Genomic DNA, 11070 nt, shown 5'->3' on the forward strand with positions numbered 1-11070 from the left:
TTAGTTTTTCCTTCAAATTACTCCACTCCTTCCTAATTTTCCCTCCATCCCCTATATACTAAAAGATTAACAAAGTTAAAACTTCCCGGCCTAAGACACATTCTACTATCTATTTTTAGTCATATTCTTTACCATATATAAGAAATCTCAAAAGGTTTCCCTCCAAACTCTATTTACTTACAAAAGGAAAAAATTTCACTCCAAACATTATTTACTCAAATAAGGAAACAAATAAATATTAAACTGTTAATTTTTCAATAAAATTTAACTTTTCGTTAAATTAAAATAATTTTTAACTAAAATAAAATAAAAGTCTAAATACAAATTGCTAAACTTTGTTAGAGAATAATTTTACACATATTACTTGTTCTCTATAAAACAAAAATATAAAATGAGATTATTAGATTTGTAGAAAGAAAAAATTATTAAACAAGTTGAGAAGTTTATAAAATTAAATTGTTAGTTTTGTAATGAAAAAAAATAATTAATATAAAAATAAAAACTATTCTTTAAACAAATTATTAGTTTTGTGATTAAAAATAAAAGTCTCAATTTGTTTTCTCATGTCTGACATGATATATAAAAAATTTATTTAGGTGTTAATTTAGCATGAATAAATAATATAAAAATAAAAACTCTATAAATACCGCGCATTCATTACGCGGGATATTCATTGCGCAGGATCTACACTAGTTTAACATAAACCGTTTATGTTCATTTCCCTCCTAAAAACTATCCCCTCTCTCTTCATCGTTTTTCACCTTCATTCCCTTCATTTAACATAAAATCCTCTATGTTAAGAGATTGTGGCATTTATGCATTTGTGGCCTAACAGCGAGTGAAGTATGGTCGGGCTATTGCAGGATTGTGTTTGTGGTGTTATATGTAGGCGAAGGTGCCGTTAGCGGTCCAAGTGAAAGTGGTAGAAGGCCCGGGGCTTTTGAGAAAATGTTGAAGATAGAGAGATTTGTTGATTTCAATTTTATTCACTTTATTAGCAAAATCTTACAAAACTAAAACTTACTTTATAAGTAAATTGCCAATAAAATTGATTATATGTAAGTTCAATTAGGTTTGGATAATTTCCGAGGAAATAGAAAGTATAAAGAGAAATTTGGTTGATTTGAGTCATTCATCTGGAAACGGGCCAAAAAAAAATGGAGTTGATTTGGATGATTCAGGAGGAATTATAAAGGATAGTGAGAAAGTGAAATAAATAGAGGGGAAGAGTAAGTTTTCACATGTGGGTTACTAAGTAAAGGTGAGTCGCACCGTCTTTTTATTACTTTTATCAAATTTCCGACAAAATGTTTTTCACAAATTATATTTTTAAAGATTGTGTTTCCCAAACCTTTTTGTTAAAGGTCGTTTTCACAAAGAGCTTTTATTAAAGGTTTTATTTGATAAAAAAATTTCTTAATTTTAAGTTTAGTTTACGATTTCATTGTCAATTGTAACATGTATTACTTAATGATAAATATTCTTAAACTACAAATTAACGAGTAATTCAATAAAAGAATAGGCAAAATGTTTTCCACCTATAAAAAAAACACGCATTCTAAATCTTATGTTAGCATTGAAAATTTTATGGAAAAAAACATCTTATTAGTAACAGGAAAAGGAACAACAATAGCAAGTAGTAGTAGTACTAGAAGAAGAAGAAGAAGATTGTTCTCTGCGTGCGGTAATTGTAGCAGTAGAAGATTGTTCTTAATATTCTCACCTAAGTTACTGAGTTAATATGAACACTTATAATCTCTAATCATAAATAGAACTATTATTTACCTCATCCACTTATCATGCGACCCACATGATATATATTACTTTAACCGATTGTGAGAGGATAAAACAACGTAATTTATTTTCGCAGTACATATTTTACTCATTACAGTACTTTTTGTATCATATTTTCCCTTTGTCTACCCCTATTGAAAAACATCAAACATAATTCTCTCTATTCCAAACCCTACCTCTTCTTAAAATAAACAAATTTATTCAATTCTGAATGATAATTTGAATGTTAAAACGTATATTCAATTTGTTAATTCGCTAATTAGGGATGGAGGAGTCCCAAATCTCAATCAACCGTCTCTCTATGTCACGTTTTGATGTCGAACACTAATCAAATGACAAAGGAGGGTGGGGATTACACGTGCAGTACAATTGGGAAATGCAAGGCAACAGGGGTTATTAGAGGTAGTGTTGATAGGCTTAGACGTTGTATGTGTTTTTCTTTTTCTTTTTGAATATTATTTAGGCAGTACATTTTGTACAGTTTCGGTTGTTGACGGTGGTTTCAGTGACGGTAGTTTCGGTTGTTGACTGTGGTAAAGGGTAGTGAAGGGCGGTCATGGTTGATGACGGTAGTTAACGTCGGTCAAATTAGAGGAGATGGTAATTAGGAGGAGAAAGTTAGAGAGAAGTGAGAGAAAAAAATTAGTGGGGAAATGAGAAGGGTATAATGGTAATAATGTACTACAATGAGTAAAATGTGTACTGCGAAAATCACCAATGATAGTGATACGTGGCGCCCAAATTGGGTGCCACCCTCTCACATGTATTCTTAATTGAAGGGGTTCCTACTAACCCCATATGAGAGGGTGATGTCCAAATTGGGTGTCACCCGGCCGATAGCGCCCTTTCATGTTCCAAAAAAAAAGATTAGAGAGAATGTTGGAGATTGGGAGGAAGAAAGACAGCTACCCTCGGACATAAAGTTTTGGAACTTTTTAATTCTCATATTAATTTTTGTAAAGCGTGCTTGTTATGTTAACATGTTTAACCCTAGTAAAAAAAGAAAAGGAAAATTAGAACATTTTAACCATAGGACCCACAAAAACAAAGTAGAAATAGATAACTATGAATCGATACATAAAAAAAAAAAAAAAAAACGAAATAGATAATTATTAATCGGAAAGGAGGAAAGTATGTTTTCTTCTGTTTTCTAGGTTTTATTGTGTCTAGTACTAGGTTGATTTTGTGGAATTTAGTTGTTTTGGTTGATAATGTACTTTGGGTATGTTTGTTCAATTGTCTTTTCTAGGTTTTATTATGTCTCATCAGAACGATTCGTGTTGTACCAATAAATAGATTTATTCGAACTATATTTTGAGACTAATAACATAATTTTATGTTATTCTTATACAGTTGTAACAATGGGAAAAAGGCAACAGCCACAGTTGAACCCAGCAACACCAACGGACGACGAGTTTTCACTAAAGGCAACATTCCCGAAGATAGGCAACATATCTGCAGGTTCCTTCAACTTGGTAGAGCCAATGAACTACTTGTACATTAGAATAGTTAAAGCTAAAAATCTTTATGGGGGTGAAGATCATCCTGAATATGACCCATATATTCAAGTCAGGATTGGAAACTATCGCGCCTCTACTAAACATATAGAAAAGAATCCTAACCCTGAATGGAATCATGTTTTTGCTTTCTCTAAAGACCGTGTTCACTCCTCCATGTTAGAAGTATTTGTAATGAGCAAAGGAGACGAGAGAGATGATATCAAGGGTAGAGTGTGGCTTGATGCTACTGAGGTTCCTATCAGGGTTGCACCAGATAGTCCTTTGGCCCCTCAATGGTATAACTTGGAGAGCTTGAATAATGGGATGTGTGTGAATGGAGAGCTAATGTTGGCGGTTTGGGTAGGGACCCAAGCTGATGAGGCATTCACTGAAGCATGGCATTCTGATGCGGCTGGTGTAAGTGGTGAGTGCATAGTGAACACCAGGTCTAAGGTGTACATGTCTCCTAAACTTTGGTACCTAAGGCTGAATGTAATTCAGGTTAGGGACTTAGAGACAAAGGATAAGAATAGGACGACGCCTGAGGTTTTTGTGAGGGTTATTTTCAGGGATCTAATGAGGATGACTAAGATTTCTGTTAGCAGGAATCACAACCCAGTATGGAACGAGGACTTGATGTTTGTCGTGGCGGAGCCTTTTGAGAGTCCTTTGGTTTTGACCTTGGAAGACAAGGTTGGTAACAAAGAAGAGGTGATTGGAAAATGTTTGATTCATGTAGGGAGTTTAGAGAGAAGGCTTGTTGATAAGCCTGTTGATCCGAGGTGGTATAGTCTGGAGGGACCTACAAAACAACCAGTTGAAGGTCAAAATGGTGAAAACAATATCAACTTATTAACCAGCAAGATACAACTGAGGGCGTCTTTAGATGGTGGATATCATGTTTTGGATGAGACAACTCAATATAGTAGTGATCTACGACCAACTGTTAGACAATTATGGAAGCAGGGGCTTGGTGTGCTACAACTGGGTATTCTAAATGCTACCGGTTTGTCTTTGATGAAGAAGAACGCACAAGGAAGAACCGATGCATACTGTGTGGCTAAATACGGGCAGAAATGGGTTCGTACCAGGACAATAATTGATAGCACTTCACCTCAGTGGAATGAACAATATACTTGGGAAGTTTATGATCCTTGCACTGTAATAACAATTGGAGTGTTTGATAACTGTCATCTGCAGGGTACTGATGATGGAAAGACACAGGATTCTAGGATAGGTAAGGTAAGGATCCGAGTGTCCACTCTTGAGGCTGGTAGGACTTACACCTACTCTTACCCCCTTCTAAGTTTGCAGACTAATGGTTTGAATAAGATGGGAGAGCTTCAGTTAGCCATAAGATTTAGTTGCACCTCCATGTTCAACTTGCTCCAGATATACAGTAACCCTATTCTTCCTCAAATGCATTATACTCACCCTTTATCTTCACATCAACAAGTGTCACTGAGGCACCAAGCTACTCAACTGCTTGCTTCAAGGTTGGGTCGATCAGAACCACCCGTAAGAAAGGAGGTTGTCGAGTACCTGCTCGATTACGACTCCAATCTTTGGTGTATGAGAAGAACTTTAGCAAACTGTCATAGAATTAAACTCGTTTTTTCTAGTCTCGAAAATATTATCAAGTGGGTAGGTATTATTTGTAACTGGAAGATGCCTTGGCTAACGGCACTGGTGCACGTGATTCTGGTTATCCTAGTGTTATTCCCACAAGTACTTCTTCCGGGCATTTGCATGAACTTCTTTGTATGTGGGATCTGGAATTATAAAACGAGGCCACGAAACCCGCCACACATGGATCCTAAATTGTCTTGTATCAGCCAAACCTTACAGCGAGACTTGGAAGAGGAATTTGACAGAGTCCCAACAACATGCAACAATCAAGAGGACTTGAAGTTTCGTTACAACAGGTTGAGATTGGGTGCAGGACACGTTCAGACGATGTTGGGGGACTTAGCAGCACAACTTGAGAGAATGCAGTCATTGCTCAATTGGAGGGATCCGAGAGCTACTGGGTTGTTTGTGAGCTTTAGTTTGGTAGCAGGCTTCGTTCTCTATCTTATCCCTTTAAGAATCATGTTCATTCTGCTTGTGTTTTACATGTTAAGGCACCCTAAGCTCAAGAGCAAGCTCCCATCTTCTCCCTCTAACTTCTTCCGTAGGCTTCCAACTAGAGTTGACTCCCTGCTTTGATTCATATTGTATATTCTTTGAATTGTCAAAAAAATATTCTTTCTACCTGATACCCCATTTTTTGTAATTTTATGCGCTACCTTCGTTTTTTTGATAAGAAAATGTGCTTACAATTGAATGAACGATGTTTATGTTAGTAGTTCGGCAAATTACTAAAAAAATCAATAGCAAGTTTCATCCAAGTATTTTGGATTTGTTCTTTGGCCAAACGTTACAGTGGGTGGCATAATCATCATTAAGAGAGACTTTGGTGCGACCCATTAATTTGGCGATTCAATACTTCCGATGCTGAACAAATCGCAGTCAAAAACACAGCCAATCAATTTATATACACAACCAAATACGTTAAGCAGAAGTACACAAACTATCTCAGATGACAAGTATCATCTAACCCAGAAAAAAAAAAAAGACACTAAAAAATAAATTAGATCTTAACAGGGAACACCAAGGGTCCGTAATTACTACATACGGAGTAAAATATTTCAAAAGTTCCAGCCCCGTTCTTTATCCTTGTGGGTCTGTTTCCGAACCTCCCTTGTTGGAACTCGTCTGGCATTGCCAAGCAAAACCCTTTGCCCCAACTTACCTCGGCTACCGATCGAGATTCTAAGCTTCTCCATTCCAACATTCACGCCTCCTTTCCTAAGCTGTTGTTGCATTGGGGATTTGATTCTTTTCTGAAGACTTCTCCTCAATGCGCTGTTCACTCTTTTCAAACCTTTAGAGCTGCAGATAGGAAGCTCAACCTCCTCCCTCTCTTCTTCTTTCACCTCAACCAAGGGTTGAGGTAATGGTAAATTAGAATTTATGACTGTCATAGGTGTACTGGGTAATGGAATTAATGAGTTACGCCTTGTGTTTGTTGCTGCAGCTCTTTGCTGGGATATAGGACAAAGAGAAGCCCTGCCTGTTTTATTAGGCGCCTGCCATTGTAGCTCTCCTAGATCAGGATTATTTTCTTTTTCTAGGAAATCAATGTCCCTAACAAAGCCGTCTGACATATGAAAGGAAGATGGTGTTTGGTGGCTATTATGGTCAGGAAGAAAACGAGAGGGATTCGGAGTGTAAGCAGTGAGATCATTGGTATTCTTCGTATTTCCTAACGTTTTAGCCACAAGAGGTGGTCTCGTGGGTGCACTATTCTGTTCTTCAAACTGTTGCATCATATGTTGTTGCTGTTGCTCGGCTATCTTGGTGTCAACATGCTGCCTTGCTAACTTCCTCTCCACTAGGAGCTGTGTCTCCAATTCTTTCACCTGTATTATCAGAATGGTTAATTAAAGGCTCTTTTGTAGTTCATTAAACATAAGTCGCATGGTCGACGTTGAAACACACCTTTTCTTGCAAGATTTTGTTCTTTTGGTCCTTTTCTTTAACCCTCATCTCCAGACTGTGTACTGTTTCCTCCATTTTCTTAATCTGTACATCCTTCAACTTTGCCTCTTGCCTGGTCTTTTCAACCTGTAAATGGGAAAATCAAAGAGCAATTTACCCAACCCTAAGCTACGCTTACTGTACGTACATTTAGCTTGGAATCGGATAGTAAAATATTACCAGTTGCTTGTATCTTAGAAATTCAGCGTTGTCTAATTGTTTCTTAGCTGGACCCAACTCTACTCCTTTCACTCGGTTAGCAAAGTTTAGTGAGCAAAGAGTCTCACTCAAGTCATTCTCATTGGGACTGATCTGTACAAACATAAGAGCCTTGGAATCTCCCCCTGCAAAAAGATAAAACAGCATTTCAGCAATAGTTGATAGAGTCACAAAGCTCATCAATATTCAGAGCTAAACATCTCAAAAGACCTAGAGAATCTTGGAGTAGATGTGTAAGCTTAGAATTCCTGCAACGGAAAATGTAGGAAACAAGAGAAATGAGTGAGACATACCATACAATAAAAATAGGCGTAAAATTCTACAAACTAGTTGAGACCTCACCTAAACGGCACATGTTGACTTTTGTTTGCCAATGCGGATATGACATCACCGAGAGCAGCAAGAGATCTGTTTATATTCTGTGCTTCCTTTAGTCGTTCACCCTGTGCTTCCGTCTTAGCTATCCGTTCACTACCAGCTAGATCAACTAACCACAGCTTGCTTTTAATGCACTCTCCATTTAACAAATTCTCACCTTTCACCATCACACAATGCATACTGCATCACAGGTCAAAATAGCACTAAATAGGTTAGCAATGTAAAACTAGAGGAAATGAATGTGGTGTCAGAAAAATGTTAAGGAGCAGACCAGTGAGATCGGCTACTGTACTCATTGGCAGTGGTGGAGCCTACTGCCCTTGCGTTGCTTCCCGTCTTTAGAACATCCCAAACCTCACTCATGTTGCTTACATGTGCTTCAACCAATCCGGGAACGTGGTGCACTCCTTCACTAATCTGTCTTATCTCAAGCCTAGGACGTACGTAGAAGTAAATATCAGCAACTGATTAGTCTTAGCTTTAGGCTTCTGTGCATGCTTGTATTAATTATTCTACAGGTAAATGTTAGTTTTGGGTTTTGGTGCATGATAGTACATCAATAGATAATACATTCGACTGATAGTACCTACATTGGTGGAGGTAACAAGCAAGTACATTGACGATTACTCCGTGCAAAAAATAACAGAAGGAAAAAATATTCTTGTACAAATTTTACAAGGTCAGTTGGCATACCTCCTTGAAACTGCAGCTGGCTGAATACCAGAAGCTAACAAGTCTCTTATTTGCTCATTATAGACCTCCAAGACGCTTACACAAATTTCATATCGAAATAGCTCCTTTCTGTCATTAATAAGGCGGAATAGCTCTGACAAAGTCCTATAATTGACACCACGATCCTCTTCTGTGCCTTCCATGGTAAATGTCTTTCCAGTCCCAGTCTGCCCATAGGCAAAAATGCATACATTGTATCCATCTAGAACAGAAGTAGCAAATGGTGCGGTATCCTCAAATACGGAAGCTGGTTAAACAGGAAACTTATATGAGAACCAATTGTTGACCAAATTAAGTCTGCGTCAGTGAAGTACATGTAGAACTAAGTGGCTATCTGAAGTCACACTACCTTGATCTACTTGTGGATTGAAAACAGCATCGAACTTGTATGTTTTCCTTGGGAAGCCATTTGATCTGATGATAAGTTCTCCATTTCTAGCAGATTCAAAATCAACAGACACTCTAGCTCCTGTAACTATCTCCTCTGTATGCAGAGGCCTACAGCGGCAAAAGACCCGTATATTACCTGAAAATGAACAGAAGATTATTACCATTGCCATATTCTAATGCATGTAATTAAGGCTTTGGAGATTCCACAAAAACATGGAGGAATTCTAGGTACCTTTCAACTCCAAAACTTTATTATAAAGTTCTTTCCTCTGCTTCTCCCCGTCAGTGATTTTCATCTTCAGCTCATCATGATAGGCTACTTGTTGAGTAACTATCAACAATGTAAGTGGAATTATTAGAAATAACCAAATCAGAAATAAATAGTTTTGAATACATTAATCATATCATCTGATATAGCTGCATTACTTGTGGCTTGAACAGTAGACTTAATTTCATCCATATCTTGAAGGCAAATTTTGTACTTCCGTGCTTCCTCTGATATAGAAATTTGTTCCATTTTCAAAATCTGAGATTTGGTTACAAGTCAAGACAGTTTCACAATAACATAGCAAAAGCCTAGGCCTTAAAATTAAGTACCAATACCTTCAATTGTCTCTTTAAGTCACGTAAGGCAGAAAACCATTTACTCTTTTCTTTCACTTGTCCCTCCACAGCAAATGCTGCAATTTGATTAATAGCCATCAGTCGACAACAATACAATGTTACTCGAATTTGGGAGACAGGTAAAAATCGGCAATACCTAAAGATCCAACATGCATTGATTTGCGCATGAGCTCGCTTTGGAGTTCGTGCAAGGATTTCAAAGCCTTTTGGCACTCATCACTTCTAGTTTGATTTTCTCTTCTCAACTCGTCTATGGCATTTCTTGCTTCTTCAAGTTCCAGCTTTTGAACTGCATAATCATTTTGTAGCTTCTCAATATCCTCCTCCATGTCCTGAGACCCATCGCTATCCCTATCCTGTACTTGTAAACTAACTACATCAGCAAGTTCACTTGCAACTTTGGCTTCTGATGTTGGCTTTGAAGCAAGCTCAAAGGAAGCATTTCCTTCGAATCCACTTTCTTTAGATGAGTGCCAAAATGATGAGAACTTGGAAGAGTCGTGGGTATCCCTAGAGGCATCGGGTTCAACTCCGTCAATGCCTTCTTCTAGCGACAATACAACAGAAGATGCCCTATCCTTCTGAGCTGCACTCTCATAGCAAATAGGGGAGTCCAGACAACTCTGCTTGGGAATATCAGGCGACCTAGAACACATAACCAACTCAGGCGAGCTTAAGGAAACACTCGACATCAATTGGCCTGCAATTCGTATTTAAACTGTCAACATTCAATTCGCATTGCAGACGACTACAAGCAAAAAAAAAAGTATTGATATGGTCATCCAGTTATGTCATTTACCCTTGCTTGGGTCTCCTTTGAACAGATCGCAAAATCGGCGTGGACTAATAATCTCCATGCTTTTATGTACCCCAGTGATATCTAATTCATAAAATTTAGAATGTCAAATCACAGTAATACCAATTATAATAAAACTAAATAGGACAAAAATTCCATTGAAATCTCAAACCCTAAATCACTATAACTAAGTATCAGCCAAATTTCAAAATTTCTATTACAATATCACATTGGCTCGGTTTCACCATTTCTAGGGTTTGGTGAGCCGATTTAAGAGAGATAAAATATGCTGCAGCAGCAGCAGCAGCAACAACAACAAAAACAAAATAAAAAAAGGATAAAACCCAATATTAGGGTTGAAGGAAGAATTAGTTAGACAGAGTAGGATGATTTACCGTAAGAAGAGGAATGTGATTGACGAGAAACGACGTCGGTTAGAAGAAGGGGATCATGCCATGGATTGTCTTCTTCTTCTCCCATAGATACACAACAACAAATGTGAGCGTTAAACTGTCTTTATTTTGAACAGAGAAAAAAGAAAGAAAAGTTTTTTGAGGGAAAATGATTATGAATTATGATTACGTTAAAGGAAGAAGATGCATTTTTGATTTTGATCGTTATTGCTCTGGAGTGAGTAGTATTTTTGCGTGTTTCCGTTGATAGGTTTCAAATTTGAATTTGTGTCAAACCCATATTTTCCGAACCCAATTTGCCTAAATATCAGCGATAAATTATTTCAAACAGCAACTCTTCTATAGGACCGTCCTATAATATATGACTGACTCAAAAGGAGAAAAACCCAAAGTTACACATAATATTACAACTAGTTTGAAAGCTCGGACGAATGAGTTAATGACCTTGATTATTTTAAAACTAAGTTATAGAACATTATCGAATAGGTGTTTCGAAGTTCAAATCCGGGTGTCACATAATTCTAAAAAAAATGAAATATCTTAATCCCTTATGGTCTCTTGATACGTACTTGATTCTAAGCAATAAGTAGCCTCTAAAGTTTTGTTATCTCGAATTCTAGCAAAATTTATTAAATAATAATCA

General features: G+C 37.2%; 2 protein-coding genes across 3 annotated transcripts; one reads left to right on the forward strand and one right to left on the reverse strand.

Annotated features, from left to right (window-relative positions):
* Positions 1-2855: 2855 nt before the first annotated feature.
* LOC141640490 (FT-interacting protein 3-like) lies at positions 2856-5694 on the forward strand. 2 transcript variants are annotated; one of them, XM_074449270.1, is made up of 2 exons: positions 2856-2925; positions 3148-5694. In XM_074449270.1, exon 2 carries the CDS (start codon positions 3156-3158, stop codon positions 5499-5501), a length of 2346 nt encoding a protein of 781 aa, XP_074305371.1. In that variant the 5' UTR covers positions 2856-2925; positions 3148-3155; the 3' UTR covers positions 5502-5694. The 2 variants fall into 2 exon arrangements, with proteins under 2 accessions (XP_074305371.1, XP_074305369.1); XM_074449268.1 differs by lacking the exon at positions 2856-2925 and adding an exon at positions 2928-3016.
* A 109-nt stretch (positions 5695-5803) lies between these two features.
* On the reverse strand, positions 5804-10705 carry LOC141640489 (kinesin-like protein KIN-14Q). The gene is made up of 14 exons (XM_074449267.1): positions 10410-10705; positions 10018-10098; positions 9355-9918; positions 9198-9274; positions 9021-9120; positions 8827-8925; positions 8554-8730; positions 8166-8451; positions 7744-7905; positions 7437-7652; positions 7305-7342; positions 7056-7219; positions 6837-6962; positions 5804-6757 (listed from the first exon to the last, which is right to left on the reverse strand). The coding sequence occupies exons 1-14, from the start codon at positions 10492-10494 to the stop codon at positions 5984-5986; spliced, it is 2949 nt and encodes a 982-aa protein (XP_074305368.1). The 5' UTR covers positions 10495-10705; the 3' UTR covers positions 5804-5983.
* Positions 10706-11070: the final 365 nt, after the last annotated feature.

Source organism: Silene latifolia, unplaced genomic scaffold, assembly GCF_048544455.1.
Source record: "Silene latifolia isolate original U9 population unplaced genomic scaffold, ASM4854445v1 scaffold_85, whole genome shotgun sequence".
Lineage (NCBI taxonomy): Eukaryota > Viridiplantae > Streptophyta > Magnoliopsida > Caryophyllales > Caryophyllaceae > Silene > Silene latifolia.

Coding starts and splice junctions, on each gene's coding strand:
- LOC141640490 (XM_074449270.1), top strand. CDS start 3,156: ATGGGAAAAAGGCAACAGCCACAGTTGAACCCAGCAACACCAACGGAC.
- LOC141640489 (XM_074449267.1), bottom strand. CDS start 10,494: ATGGGAGAAGAAGAAGACAATCCATGGCATGATCCCCTTCTTCTAACC. Junction 9,121..9,197: donor ACTTAAAGAGACAATTGAAG/GTATTGGTACTT, acceptor ACCAAATCTCAG/ATTTTGAAAATGGAACAAAT. Junction 8,926..9,020: donor GTCTACTGTTCAAGCCACAA/GTAATGCAGCTA, acceptor CATTGTTGATAG/TTACTCAACAAGTAGCCTAT.